Genomic DNA, 16,082 nt, shown 5'->3' with positions numbered 1-16,082 from the left:
ATGCGCAGGGCCAGGTAGGCAGGCAGAACTTCAGAGTCTCAATGTGTGGATGAGACGCTGGTGTAGAGAGGAGGGGTTTAGATTTATTAGGAACTGAGGAAACTTTTGGGATAGGGGGAGCCTATACGGGAAGGATGGGCTCCACCTAAACCAAAGTGGACCCAGACTGCTGTCACTTAACATTAAAAAGGTTGCAGAGCAGTTTTTAAACTAAGAGATGGGGGAAAGCAGATTGCTGCAGAGGCGCACGTGGATCGGGCAGAGAGTTCTCTTGGAGGAGAGTCTATTGATAGCGATTCTCTAGGTTTTGGTCAGGAGGAGAGGATGGAAGAAGATAAAGTATGGGCCAGATCAGACGAGAAACATTCATATAAAGAATCTGACACATCAGAAAAGGACAGACAAATAAACAGTGACAAAGTTTTTAAAGTGCTTGTACACAAATGCTAGAAGTCTAAATGATAAGGTGGGTGAACTAGAGTGCCTCGTGTTAAAGGAGAATTTTGATATAATAGGCATCACAGAAACCTGGTGGAGTGAGGACAATCAATGGGATACAATCATTCCGGGGTAAAAAATATTTCGGAAGGACAGAACAGGTCGTGCAGGGGGGAGGGGGAATGGCACTCTATGTGAAAGAAAATGTAGAATCAAATGAAATAAAAATTTTAAATGAATCCACATGGTCCATAGAATCTCTATGGATAGTAATTCCTTGCTCTAATAAGAGTATAACATTGGGATCTATTATCGACCACCTGACCAGGACAGTGATAGTGACGATGAAATGCTAAGGGAGATTAGAGAGGTTATCAAAATAAAGAACTCAGTAATAGTGGGGGATTTCAATTATCCCCATTTGACTGGGTACATGTCACAAAATGCAGACACAAAATTTCTGGATACTTTAAATGACTGTTTCTTGGAGCAGCTGGTACAGGAACCCACAAGGGGAGAGGCAACTCTCGATCTAGTCCTGAGTGGAGTGCAGGATCTGGTCCAAGAGGTAACTATAACAGGACCGCTTAGAAATAGTGACCATAATATAATAACATTTAACATTCCTGTGGTGGGAAGAACACCTCAACAGCCCAACACTGTGGCATTTAATTTCAGAAAGGGGAACTATGCAAAAATGAGGAGGTTAGTTAAAAAGAAATTAAAAGGTACAGTGACTAGAGTGAAATCCCTGCAAGCTGCATGGACACTTTTTAAAGACACCATAATAGAGACTCAACTTAAATGTATACCCTAAATTAAAAAACACAGTAAAAGAACTAAAAGAGAGCCACCGTGGCTTAACAACCATGTTAAAGAAGCAGTGAGAGATAAAAAGGTATCTTTTAAAAAGTGGAAGTAAAATCCTAGTGAGGTAAATAGAAAGGAGCATAAACACTGCCAAGTTAAATGTAAAAATGTAATAAGAAAAGCCAAAAAGGAGTTTGAAGAACAGCTAGCCAAAAACTCAAAAGGTAATAACAAAATGTTTTTTAAGTACATCAGAAGCAGGAAGACTGCTAACCAACAAGCCTCCGCTATCCACCCCAAACACATTACCAAACCCGTCCATTTCATCCTCATCCATAACAATTTTATATTCAACAACAAACACTTTGTCCAAACCATGGGAAAGCCATGGATACTAGGTTGGCTCCCCAATATGCCAACTTATTTGTGGGCCACCTTGGCTTGTTTTTTTAATCTGTTTGAACTGGCTTATCGAGAAGAAGGTAGTAATGAGGACAGATGATCTTGTGGTTAAGGTACTGTACTGGTACTCAGGAAATCTAGATTCAGTTTCCAGCTCTACTACAGACTACCTCTGCAATCTTTGACTAATCATTTAATATCTCTGTGCTTTAGTAAAAAACAGTTGAGGATCTGGGCCCATTTTTCTTACTTTATAACAAGACTAGACAAAAGAAGGCCCAGTGCTGGAACTTAAAAAGACTAGGGTTCAATTCTGTGCTCCACCACAGACTTCCTGTGTGACCTTGGGCAAGTCACTTAAGCTCTCTGTGAGTCAGTTCCCCATCTGTAAAACAGGGGTGATAACAGGAGTATTACAATGATAAACACACTGAAGATCATGAGACACTGAGATATTACTGTGGTGGGGATGTAAGTACCTAAAATAGACAGATAGAAACAAGAACGTATAAAAATAGAAAGTAATATTTTTTTTGCTCTAGATACAAGAAGATACAAAAGTCTTGTACTTCCTGCTTTGGCATTGCATTGATATTCTTTTGCTGTAGAGATGGGAGTGAGCTGAAAAGTTCAGATCCACATCAGGCACCCCAAAGCACCCAAAAGGAGAACAGAGTGAACTTTTCTGACCGAAACTTTTCAGTGAAAAATTTCGGTTCAACAACACTAAAACATTTTGCAATTTGACATTTTCAAAATTATGAACAACTTTTCATTCCAAAATTTCCTCTTATTTTATTTACAAAAATTTAAAACATTAAAAAAATGCTCAAAATCCTAATGAAACATTTCATTTTAAGTTGCACAAAATGTTTCATTTGAACCAAAACTATTTTTTCCAACTTTTTAATTTGCTGAAAACTGGAAGTTTTCATTTTTGGTTTGACTTGAAACTTTTTCCAATCTTTTTACGAAATTGCCAGCGAACTGAAAAATCTGTTGTTCGCCCTGCTCTACCCTCAAACCTTTTTTTGTTTTTATTTGTTTGTTTTATAGTCAGGGCCCATCTTTGTTATGAGGAAAAGTAATAAAGACAAGAAATTCAATCCGATGCAGAGAGCCAGCACACGGACTATGCATGACTTAACTCCCATTTAAGCTTCACTTTGGGGGCTTAAGCTGTACCAACATTGCACAGGCTTTCTGCTGGCTCTCTGCATAGGGGTGAATTTCATCCTCTGAAAGGAATAAGCTTTGTGGATAGTGAATGAGCTGGGGACACATGGACTGAAATTCTGGTCTCAGTGAAGTCAATGGTGGGTTTGCCATTGACATCATCAAGGCCACGATTTCAACCAATGTGTCTTAAGAATTTCTATTTCATATGGAAGTGGATAATATGATTTCTTATTAAGGGATTAAAATTGAGTGAAATCTTCTCTCTCTTTTTTGTATGCCTAATAATGTTCCTTTCTTCCCATTTTCTGCTTGTTTTTTGTATGTCTTTTAGAACCTCTTCCCATAAGCAGCGTTTCTATCTATGACTACAAACCATCTCCAGAAACGGGAGTGTTGTTTGAAATTCAGTATCCAGAGAAGTACAATGTTTTCACCAGAGTAAACATAAGCTATTGGGAAGGCAAAGACTATAGAACAATGTTATACAAAGGTAGGAAGAAGAAGAAGAAAAAAAAACTATTGAAAACAATGCAAATATGGTTAATATAAGTATCAACCATCTATTGACACTTCATTATTGGTGTTGAATCTACAGGAAAATAAAAAGGAGTGTCAAGTAACCTGTAGGTTTAACGTAATTAGTGATTCTAATTATTTTTTATATTTATTATTATAACTACCCATTTAAATAGCCTATATGTTATAGAGAGGTAGGAACCTCTCCGTAGTTGAGATGGCCACTCATCTTCAATTTTAAGGCCAATTCCTGTCCTAGCTCTAATATCCACAGAGAAAGGAATATTGTCCTCAGTACTGGAACATGAACACTGAGGATAGGATAGAATTTTCCCATCCAAACTTAAATTAATTGGGCAAGGGGTTCCCAATTTATGACATCTCAAAGTAGACATGTTCACTGGAATCTAAAACATGTTCTAATCTCTTCTTTTAGTGCTGTTTCGTAGCCAAAAAGTCAGAAAGAAGAAGAGCTACAATCTAGTTTATAGAACTCATGTGGAGATATAGGGTGAAATTCTGGCCATATTGATGTCAAGGTCAAAAGCCAGGATTTCACCCCGAGTGCCCAAGACCAAAGATTAGTTGCTTGAACAGCTAACTGTAGCAGGTATTAATGTTATGAATTGTAACATCGGAACGTCTTATTACCTCAGAAGGGCTTAAAATGAGATAACAGGTGATTGACAAAGAAATGTAAAACAATGGTGCTGACTGAAGACCTCTCGTGCTTCCTACACAAGCAGAGTGCTGGTGTGAGGGCCGCAGCTGCCGTAGAACCTCAGGGTGACGAACACCTCGGGAATGGAGGTTGTTCGTCACGCTGAACAAACCGTTATGGTGGTTCTTTCCCAAGTTTACAACTGAACACTCAGTTAATACAGCTTTGAAACTTTACTGTGCAGAAGGAAAATGCTGCTTTCCCTTTATTTTTTTAAAATAGTTTACATTTAACAGGATACTGTACTGTATTTGCTTTGGGGGTGGGGGGCGGTCTCTGCTGCTGCCTAAGTGTGTACTTCCGGTTCCCAGTGGGGTGTGTGGTTGACTGGTCCGTTCATAACTCTGAGGTTCTACTGTACATCACAGCTCAGGAAATTATATTCTCATGACAGAGCACATAAACTCTTCTTCAGGTTTCAAATGGAAAAGTATTCTTCATTTTCTCCCTTAACCTGTTAGGCAAGTTTGGTGTCTGTTCCCACAATCCATACCACAGCTCGGTCTGTTTCCGTGATAAGTGAATGCTTGGCAGCAACAGCTACAGTTGCTGCTAAACCGTTTCCATGATAAGATTTTTGTCTCCACTCATTCATAAGTTTCTGAAATATTCACCTTGTGGGCTGAAATTTTCCAGGCTTAGACTCTTCTCCTAAAGGGGAAATGCCATCCCAATGAATGTGTTGGTAAAAAAAAAAAGATTTGTTTCACTGAGTTTTCAGCCAGCTTTGCAGAATCAGCTGCAATTTACTGAATGTTATCCTGAAAGTATTTTGGGTTGGGAAAACGTAATCACCCCTAACATTCCATGGCAATGTGATGACAATGAATCAGATCATATTCTACCTTCAGTTATGCTGGTTTAAATCTGAAGATACTCCCACTGAATTCAGTAGAGTCTATAGTATCCGATGCGAATGAGCTTGTCCTGTGAGAATAACTCTGAAAAGTGACAAAAGGATCTGGATATATACACACACAGTACCCAAAGGGTTAATACTGTAGATACCTTATTTGCTCAGAATTGCACAATAGCCAACAGAATTGCCCTAACAAGCAAATGAATTTTATTGGATGCATAATACATAAAGTCACTACATAAGAGTTGCCATGCACTGCTGTTCCAAGGGGTGGGGGGAGTAGTGAAATCGACAGCAATATTTGTCAGCCTCAACCAATGGTTGACTTCATGGCTGTACAGCTGCTATAAATAAATAAATGCACCCTGGCTTTTTGTTTGTTTATTTGAGGCAGGCATTAATCAGCCACAAAGTCCACCCCCCTCCCCCGAAATAGCCCGAATTTCCCCTCACTCCCACATGCATTAATGTTAGAGATTAACCCAGATCTCGGCATTACAAACTGGGCCCATTTCTGCTATGTGTACAATGAAAGTTGTCCATTGACTATCTTATTCTGAACATGATGTCTTAATTCACTAGAAGACCAGCGAACTCTTGTATGCAGTTGTTACAGGGATTTGGAAGCTTTTTTTCTTTTTATTAGCTGTTTTTTTATATGCTACTGTCATGTTGAATAGGGTTGCCAGTTGCAATGATCTTTCCCAGGAAAATCGTTCATGTTTATTTTGCTGCTTTTTGCATCTAAGTACCTTTGACAATCAGGAAAAACACTGGCAAACTCAATTATTGGCATTTTATCACTTAAACTGGGCTAACCTATGTTAAATATCCAAAATATTGCTCATTTAAAGTGTGCCACCATGTTATCTGAAAGTGAACATTTGATGTATGTTGGGTTGTTGGTTTTTTGTTTGTGTGTTTTTTTTCCCTTCTACAGATTTCTTTAAAGGTAAAACAGTTTTCAATCACTGGCTGCCAGGAATATGCTACAGCAACATCACATTTCAGTTGGTGTCAGAAGCAACATTCAACAAAAGCACGCTAGTGGAATATAGTGGTGTCAGGCATGAACCCAAACAGCACAGAACAGGTGAAGAAAATGTGTTTATATACCATTGACAGCATGTCTACATGCAACACAGTGCAAGGAGTAATGTCTCAGTGTTTCCATGATGAACATTTGCTTATAAAAAGTACGTACTGCCTAAAACAAGATATTCTAGGCTTTCTCTCCAGGGATAAGAAGCAATTTGCCAGCAGTTACAAATTACCACACACCTCTTTCCACAGCAGAATATATTTATTTAAGAGTAAAGGAATAAAGAGAAAACATATAACAGGTAACAAACGGACCAGAAATTGGCCATCAATCCTATGGGGGCTCTGACAGGCCAAAGTCCTTCCAACATTTCAGCAAGTGTTGGGGCCCCTACTGGGACCAAAGGTTATGTCCGTTGGCTGGATCAGAAAGAGAAGGCCATTAGTCTGTTTAAACTCAGCTTTTTACACCAAACGCCCTTTCTTTGTTCCCCTTAGGCCTTTCGTACCTGTTGGAACTAGTATATGCCAACCATCCTAGAGGTAGCATTTCTCTGGAGCTTTTTACAATCTCAGGGATTGCAGTAATCACTCCCCACTGTTTTTCAGTTCCTGGATGAACTGCAGTAATCCTTCTCCCATGGAGCTAAATACAATTCCTAGCCCACAATGTTACACAGAACATTCATAAATTTAATACAGTACAGTCTACAAAGGTACTGAATGTGGCTGCAGTCTGTTACAGCAGCTATTGTACAAAATTCTCCAGTTAGAAACCCATGCTGTATCATCTGAAATTTTAAGATCAAGCTTTCCCTTGATATAAAGCGTTAACTTTATTCTAGATGTTTGCACAAAGCTGGCTGCTAAAATTGAGGGAAAAGCCATATAGTGACCAGGATGACATTTTACATCCTGAGTTGATGTGCTGTGTATTAAGATATTTTTTCAGTATTTCTCAACACTTTCACAGTTCCACAAAAATAATTTTCCATGCACAAGAGGATTTAAAAGGTACAATGAAAGAAACAAAGAGCCCAATTTACAAACAAGCACTTGATTATTTTTACTCATGTTCTCACATCAGAGCAACTTAGTTGGGCTACTCGTGAGTAAATTTATTACATTGTCCCCAAATCTACACTATTACACTCCTGTACATTCTAGCCCTGATTATTCTCTCAGTTTACATTTGTTTTACCCATAAGGAGTTAGTCTTGGCTTACACCTGTATAAGCAAGAAAAGAATCTTAATAGAAAGAACAAAGAATTTCAAAATATTGTGTATTTTCTCTTGCTGTAAACTAGACATGCTAATTTCCATGATAAATTAACTAACCGCTGTAGGAATATATTAAACATACCTATTGCTTGGTTTTTTTAAATCTTTTCTCTTCTAGTTCCCTACCCACCTCGAAATATTTCTGTCCAAATTGTACAGATGAACAAGAATACCTGGGAGGAACACAGTGGGAATTTCCCAGAAGAATCATTCATGGGACTACAGGATGTAATAGGGCAAGAGAAACTTACCCATTTTTCTAATGATCCAACTGAAATTCCCTCAGCAAACACCTCTTATTCATGGCCTGATTACCACTATAACAGCACTGATTACACAACTACATCCCAACCATACTGGTGGACTAATGAAGATGAATCGCCAGAGAGTGAAGATGAGTTTGTCAATGCAGTTCCCAGTGAATATGAGAACACCAGTACAGCCAGCATGTCAGAGAAACTTACTTCAGAACCTCCCTCTTTCCTCCCTGTGCAAATGGTGCTAAGCTGGCTGCCACCAAAACCACCCACGGCATTTGATGGATTCCATATTAACATTGAAAGAGAAGGTAAAGTAAAACCCAGGCCTTTTTTATATCATTCCTAGTGGTGAATTCTTCTCCTCAGAATAATTAGGGGATAGCAAACCTTAAGTATTTTCATTCAAATTTTGTGCGTCTGCAAAACGGGGATGGACATAAGAATATGCATTAGTTGTGTAATATATGGTTTTCTTGTTTCTGGTCAGCTGTCCCTGCCTTTGGAGAAGTTTCCCTATGGAACCTGCAGTAAAAGAGAGCCTACCTTTCTCTCTCTTCAGGCAAAAGTGTCTCTAAATGGAAAGCTGAAAAACATGTTCTGTAGGGTGTTTAGGGGGTGGTTGGTGGGGAATGGGGGAGGGCCTTTAATGCATCATAAAGCAATGGTGAGGTAACCTGTGCTAGAGATTTTTCATCCACTTCTCCAGATGATTTTTCAACTGGCCCTTTATGACAACCAGTTTTCCTCGACTTTCTGCTGTTTGGGGCAAGGAAATTTTTCAGAACAATAAGGGGAGAGAAGAAAACATAGCAAACCCTTTTCTTCTTCTTCTTCTTCTTCTACATTGTTTTTCACTTTCAAGTGTTTCATGGTCACGACAATCTTACTTTATCATCAGTGTTACTGAATGAAATTTTGACCATGGTCTATTATTACTTTACACCTATACATGAGCCTCGGTCATTAATTATTCTTGGGCTGACAGCAAGGGAATAAAACTACCTGCATAAATCCAGATCTCTTCAATACCTTTTCATCCTGCAGCAGAGGCAGCATAAGCATATCCAATACAAATCAGTTCCTCAGTAGCCAGAGCCCTCTCAAATTTCAGTTAATTCGCACTTTCTTTTTCTTCTTCTTCTTCTTCTTCCCTGATTTAGAGAACTCCACAGAATTTTTGACGGTAGGTGAGGATACTCACGAATTTATTGCTGAACTGAAAGAACCGGGGAAATATAAGTTATCTGTGACAACCTTTAGTTCCTCTGGATCTTGTGAAATTCGGAGAAGTCAATCAGCCAAAACGCTTAGTTTTTACATCAGTAAGTATCTAAGTGATGATTTCGCCCATACAGTGTATCTTTAACAGTGTATAAGGTGTGATAAATGAAACCAGATTGCCCTATTTATGCATCCCAGGGTCGCTTTAGCTCTTTTGGCCCCCAACATCACACTAGGAGCTCATCTTCAGCTGATTACCCACCATGAGCCCCAAATGTTTTTCAGAGTCATTGCTTCCCTATCCTGTAAGTATGACTTATATTCTTTGTTCCTGGAAATACACATTTACATTTAACTGTACTGTATTAAAACACATATAAATGTGTACATCTAGGAACAAATGCTGTTTTCAGTTTGCTTTGAAAGCCTTTAAGACGGCACAGAGATTTATTAGGTGCTCTTTGCTTGTCCTATCAAATCCCAAAAGACTCAAGACTCTCAGTATTCTAGGTAGATTTTGTAAACCTTTCTGGTGGCCTGCCAAGACTGAGGTATCCACAGGAAGCACGTGGGGAGAAGTTACCCCTCCCTCTCCCTTTATCTGGCTAATTGGTCTTTGTGTTGTGAAATGTACAGAAGTCGGGGAGCGGAATACACGCTCAGACTGTTGCTATTGGCACTAATGGGCCATCTCAGCAGCAGAGACCAAGAGCTGATTGGGCTTGGAGACCAAACTACATTGTACTATAGCAGTGAGTCTTACGGGTGGGGCAGCGTGGGGAGCTCTTTCTGCTGTTGTCAGTTCTGCCCTGGGTCTGTCGGTGTAAAGGGCTGCCATTTCAGCACCTTTCACTAGCACGAATTAACTATTAACAGCAGAATGTTTTAAAAGACGTAAATGCAGGCACCCTAAATGCACAGGGTAAAGCCAGGCATGTGGCCTGTCTTATGTGTTCTTCTCTGGAAATGTTTTTTAGGTCCGACAGGGGAATGGATTGAAGAACTGACAGAAAAGCCCCAGCATGTGAGTGTGACTGTGCTAAGTTCTACCACTGCCTTAATGTCCTGGACGTCTTCGCAAGACAGCAGCAGCAACAACACGATAGTGTCTGTTGTGTCACTGACCTGCCAGAAGCAAAAGCAGAGTCAAAGACTTGAAAAGCATTATTGCACCGAGGTAAAGGGCAGAAAATATAGACTCCTCAAATACAGTAAGAAAAAGAAACACATTCAGTAACCCTCATTATAATGTTGCCCACTGGGTTGTGTAAGAAGCGAAGTTTTATCCATCAGTCCATAAGCAGTGTTATACACTTATGAACATTATTGCAATAATAATCCACACCACTGCAGTGACACAAGTCTAAGCAGAGATAAGACACCATCCATAAGGCCCTGATTCATTAAAACACTTTAAGCATGTGCTAAAGTCCATTCCTATTCATGAAAGCATTTCAGTGTATATTTAACTTTAAGCACGTGCATACTTTTTTTCTTAAACTGGGGCTAAAGTTTTCATGTAGAATAATATCTAGCTCTAAATGTCCCCAAAGTTGAGGATGATGGGCTCTGAGGTTTCAATTCAGGCCATTGTAGTGACAGGTCTGAGTAAAGGGTGCAAGTACAAATAATCCAAACTGCCCATGTTCTAGCTGCATCCCAGCCAGTACAAATTCAGACTTCTGTGGGTTCAGGTTAACCAGAAGTGGTTTATGATGTGATGACAAAAAACCTTGAGGTAGAATAGAGGAAGATGTTCTGGTTTGGGTTAATTGAACTTTGTGGTTAGAATGTGGGCCTGAATGACAGCTTCACGAGCACTGCAAAAAATGTATTCATGACCATTTATTTGAATAAAAACTGAGAATTTGCTTGAAAAGTATTTGTATTGCTTTTTAAATTATTTTCATTGAACGTTTGCCAACCTCTAACCAGAACTCAGCCAGGTTCTCCTGCCTCTATTATTGATGGCCGTTTGTTTGGATACTCCCTGGCAAGCAGAAAGAAGTAAGACTTGGTACAGAGTTCATCCATTCCTTCTCCCTTTGTCTATAAATAAAATGTATCATACCTTCCTAAAGGAGCTCCCTAGATTGACAGTTGCACTAGCATCTCCACATGCATAGTAATAAAACATTCTTCATGCTGACAGCTGCTTATGCAATTTCATGCTGGTAATACAAATTGTTAGCAATTGCACTAAGATTGTTGCTGAAAAAACATCTTTCTCCAATTCACTGAAAAGATGTAGTAAAAGATACTTTTCCCAGGGCTGCTCTGTACATTTACTGACTCTTCAGAATATAAGATTTGTCATACTGGATTGGACTGACTCCACCATCTAGACAGCATCCTGCCTCTGGCACTGGCCAGTACCTGATGCTTCAGAGCTGAGGCTTTTATGGCGATTCTTCAGTACCAGATGCTTCAAAATGCAGGGGGGGAATCCATAAGGCCCCTAGCTAATTTGCTGTACTTGAGGGGCAGGAGAGGGTAATTCCCTTCTGACCCAAGCAATCAACTGACACCCTGACTCTCATGAGGTTAGAATACTATTCTAATATTGCCTTTAGCTCACATAGCTGCAGATGAATTAGATGGCCACAAAGTAATCCCAGATGTTTATTGAAACCACAGTATGTAAACACAGAGTTACACCCGAGAGGAATCTGGTGCTCTAGTCTCATTACCATACAATATACACAATGTAAATGGCTTCTTGTTGTCATGACTGACCTTATACTCAGGTAATTCTCTGTGACAAATCAGGAGTGAGCTCAATGGGCTGAGCAGTCACAATTCCCATCTCAGCATTTGGCCATCCTGTTTTCACTGAATTAATCAACATTTCGCCATTGACTGCAGTAGGTTCAGAATCATGTCCTTTGCTGCTGAAATGCAACGAGGTGAGTACTATTGCAGCCCTCCTTTTTTCTTTCTTACTCACCAAATGAATACTTTGTGTCTTATTTGTTCCCCTTCTGATAGGTGAATTCAAGCAACAGCATCATTGAAAATCTTGTTCCCGGTGCCCAGTACCAGGTTGTGATTTATTTACGTAAAGGCCCATTGGTTGGACCTCCTTCTGATCCTGTTACATTTGCCATTGGTAACCCATGCGTCTACTATTCAAACTGACTTTTTGTTTTGAACAGCTTATCTATTAGATCTCTTGGGGTGTTCCTCCACTGGAGCCGGAGGTGTAATTTCCCGTTCGGGTAGACATACCCACGCTAGTTCTTGTCAGGCTAGCATGCTGACAATACCAGTCGGCACAGGCGATGGGACAGACTAGTCACTCCAGATGGGACTGTACTTGGGACAGTTAGCCCATCCCACCACCTGTGCACGGTGGCTGCACTGCTATTTTTAGCATGCTAGCTTGATCCAAGTTAGCACAGGTACATCTACCCCAGCTTGAAGTTATACCTTCAGCCTCAGTGTAGATGCATTCAGAGCCTGTTCAGAAGTGTAGCATATTTTGCTGGGTATGCTTGCCATGTTGGTGGTTAAAAGAGATTATTTTTCATGTGTTGTTTAACTCCATTACTGAGGATGGGAAGAAGTGCATGAGGTATCTGAAGGTGTCTTCAGTGAAAGGAGTGACACCGCCTGTTATAGGATTAGGCTTTCACTCCAACATACAAGGAGTTATGTCTAAGATTGAGAAATGAAGGGCCCTGAAGTTAGAGACCTATATTTATGCTTAGGCACCTAAATAAATAGTGTAACTTTTAGAAGTGCGGAGCACCCATGAGAGTCAATGTCTTCAGCGGGAGCTGAGAGTAGTTCAGCACTTTTGAAATTAAGCCATTAATTTGTACATAGATTTAGGAACCCAACTTTAAGCTAACAGGTTTTCTGAGAAAATGCCCCTCGTGGGATGCAGTGTGCCACCGTGGCTAAGACACTGGACTGAGATTCAGGAGACCTGCTTTTTTTTCCTGGTTCTGTCACTGGCTTGTCATGTGCCTTGAAAGAAAGCAGGTGACTAGCAATTATCACTTCTTGTTTCTTCTCCACACTACTACGCACTGTCCATGATGGAAGGAAAAAGAGAAAATGACAAAATTAACTAAATAAGACCTGCCCAGAGCCCCACAAAGTCCAAGCAGTCTGCTTACACACTGCCAATTGCAGGATCTGGGTCTAAGGCAATATGTCCAGATAAGTAGTCTATAAATTGGTGAGGAAGGTATTTTTAATAGAATGGGGGGGGGGGGGAGTTTGGGGAGGTCATTAGAGACAGCTTGTGTCCAACTTCTGTGAAATATCAAATATTGGGCAAATTTTACAGATTTCCCATGTTTTTCACAAATATTTGGGCTGCCAGAGTTTTTTTCACTAGCTGTAAAGACTTGAAACATTTTCAAATTTCTGCTTTTACTTGAAAAGCTAAACCAAAAAAAAAAAAAAAAAAAAAGAAGAAGAGGAGGTAACCCTCTCTAAGTCCTGAACCCATGCATAGCTCCCACACATGTAAAGTTCTTGCCCAAAGGCCATTTCTAGGTATATCATCTTATCTGGATTTTGTAACAAAATTAGACATGTCATGGACTCAAACAACAACGTGTGACTGTGAATTTTCCCTTGGTTACAACACAGGCAAACAAGGGCAAATTCATCATTCAAATTCCTATTTAAAAGGTTTGGTTTGATGAAATTATTGGTGGTGGTTAAGGCTGAAGCAAAAATAAGAGAAATAACACTTACTAAAAGTAGTTCTCCTCTTCCTCCTCAGTGTCATAGTTTCATTAGAAAGATATCAACAGATTCTGAGAAGGTGCTGAAAGGATAGATTTATGAGAGAATGGATGATTTTGTGTGCTCTATTGCATTCGGGCATTCCGGGTTTTATTCTTTGCTCTGGCACCTACACAGAGTGGATTAGACTCTGCAACCTTTACTCATGTTGAGGAATACCTACTTAAGCAGATAGTCCCATTAAAGTAAACATCTAAGTGCTTTCCAGAATGAATAAAGGTTGTAGAGTCTGGCTGTGTGAGAGATTTGTTCAAATCACTTGACCTCTCTCTATTTCAATTTCACCGTCTATGAAACAGAGATAATAACACTTGCGTTCTGAGTCTTAACTAATGCTTGTAAAGCACTTTTGGATATTTTCCATGGACGGTTGAATAGACATGAAAGTATTCGTTCTTATTGTCAACGCTTTCACAAGTATCGTGATTTTTAATGCCTCAGTTTTTGACTACGTACACTGGGACACCTTAAAGGATCCTGATTTTCAAAAAAGTTCTGAGCACCCTCCTTTGAAAATCAGACCTCTTCAAGTCATCTCAGTTGAGCACCCCAAAACGGAAGAACCCAAAATCTGTAGTCATTTTTGAAAGTTTAGACCTATAAGAATTGAGGGACTAATGCTACAACTTGTTACTTCTGTGTGGAGTCCCAAGCAAGCTGTTAGGCATATGCACAGGAGTAATTATTGCCAGAATGGACCAAAAATATGAATAACTGGTTAAAGGGGAGAGAAAACTAACTCTGAAAATGTGTGTAGTTGCTAATGATAATGTGAATAACCCCACTTTCTTGTTTTATAGTACCCACTGGAATAAAGGATTTGATGCTTTATCCTTTGGGACCTACAGCTGTGATTCTCAGTTGGAACAGGCCTTACCTGGGGGTGTTCAGGAAATATGTTGTAGAAATGTTTTACTTCAACCCATCAATGATGACCTCTGAGTGGACGACCTACTATGAAATTGCAGCTACCGTCTCCTTAACTGCATCAGTGGTAAAGTAACCATTACGGATTATCTCCCACACCTGCACATATGGTGCTTGCTCCTGGTAATGTTTCTTTCAGCTTTTGCCCACTGACCAGCAGACACATCAGATTCTATTAAACCCTGGACGTTTTTGCATGCGATAGAGGTTTACCATGATATTAGAGAGAGATTTTCCCCAGGGAATGCCAGAAAACCATGGTAAAGTTAATGCATGTGCAAATTATTAATTGTATGTTTAGGAAGGGGATAGTAGATGGACCTTCCCTCCACTGGAGCGTGGGTGGGTTCAGTGGTTATACATGGCACTCTCGCCCATGGGTGTTTGGTGTTCCAAGATTTCAGGGAGGATTCCTTCCCAGCCTCAGTCCTTGCAGGACTTCCCTGTGCAAAGTTCATTTGCTAGGGCTGAGTTCAAGGTGAGAGGATTTGACCCAACAGAATTAAAACATTAACCACTCCCCACTAAATTTACTGTGCACTTCCACACTTGTGTGGTCAAAAACTTTTGCAACTGTAGCATCTCCATGAGGAAATAGCATAAAGCCCCATCTACATAACTGACATTGATAATGTCAGTGAGCCATCTGGAATATTTAGTTTTTGAGTTATGTGCATGCCAAAAGAGACTTAAAGGCCCTGAACCTGTAAATGTGCTTAAGCATATGCATAAGACTTTGCAAGATTGAGGACTTTCAGCAGAAGTGTACACTTCATCCCCTCAGCCCCCTCCCTGCCACACACACACACACACACACGCTTTTCGAGCTGTCAAGAGGGGATGGATGGATTTTGTTAAAACTTGACCTTTGGACTGAGAAAAACCATAGACAATTTCTGCTGAAAAGGAGAATTGTTCAGGAAGTTGAGTATGCAAAAAACAGGGATAGCAATAGGTGTTGCTCCTACTAAAAACTATAATGATTTGTGACTCATGCATAGCACCAGTCATGTAGTCATTATAATAACACTGGTTTAATTGGAATTGAGCATGCAACTGTAAATTTAAAATATAAAACTCTAAGGAAATGAGAACGCAAAATAAACTATTCAATGAGTAATTAATTTGTCATTATCATGATGCAGCAGAATTAGAGTAAAACCCAAGAGATCTTAGAAATAATGACATTTAATAGGAAGCTTCAGAAGTCAAGATGGTTGATGACAAGTAACATTGTTCACTGTTGTGTGCAATTCTAGTTTATATTGATGGGAAGTACATGCAGAGACGAGGAGTTAGAAGTCCTTTATCTTGATTTAAATCTTTGCTTGGAAGGATTAGATTTGTATTGGTAAATGTCAATTTCACCAAACACACACAAAACAATGAAAAAATATTTCCATCAACAATAATTTAAATTTACAGATAAGCAAAGTAAGAAGAATGCTACTTAAGAACTTATTGCTTTGATGTAAGTGTAACCCATCTGCCCATCAGAGTTGGCAGCAACAAGGGCCGGGTTCAATATGTAGGGGATCCATTCCAATAACACAATGCAAACCAGCTCGAGCCCCCACCCGGTGACCTGGGACAAATATATACCACCCCCTCTGGGCGCCTCCAAGAGGCAGTACTTCCCCTCTCGTAAGCACCTAGTCTGAG

General features: G+C 39.8%; 1 protein-coding gene across 1 annotated transcript in view; it reads left to right on the top strand.

Annotated features, from left to right (window-relative positions):
* The window catches only part of PTPRO (protein tyrosine phosphatase receptor type O), a 213,879-nt gene that overhangs the window by 134,044 nt on the left and 63,753 nt on the right, over positions 1 to 16,082 (top strand). Inside the window, exons 3-9 of the mRNA XM_077807489.1 lie at positions 3,161 to 3,319; positions 5,866 to 6,018; positions 7,367 to 7,816; positions 8,669 to 8,830; positions 9,707 to 9,906; positions 11,718 to 11,838; positions 14,294 to 14,487. Of these exons, the coding sequence (XP_077663615.1) occupies positions 3,161 to 3,319; positions 5,866 to 6,018; positions 7,367 to 7,816; positions 8,669 to 8,830; positions 9,707 to 9,906; positions 11,718 to 11,838; positions 14,294 to 14,487 (1,439 nt within the window). The remainder of the gene's footprint in view (positions 1 to 3,160; positions 3,320 to 5,865; positions 6,019 to 7,366; positions 7,817 to 8,668; positions 8,831 to 9,706; positions 9,907 to 11,717; positions 11,839 to 14,293; positions 14,488 to 16,082) is intronic.

The sequence above is a fragment of the Eretmochelys imbricata genome, chromosome 1 (genome assembly GCF_965152235.1).
Source record: "Eretmochelys imbricata isolate rEreImb1 chromosome 1, rEreImb1.hap1, whole genome shotgun sequence".
Classification (NCBI taxonomy): domain Eukaryota; kingdom Metazoa; phylum Chordata; order Testudines; family Cheloniidae; genus Eretmochelys; species Eretmochelys imbricata.
The sequence above is the reverse complement of the archived record's forward strand: the minus strand, read 5'-3'. Positions and strand labels throughout refer to the sequence as shown.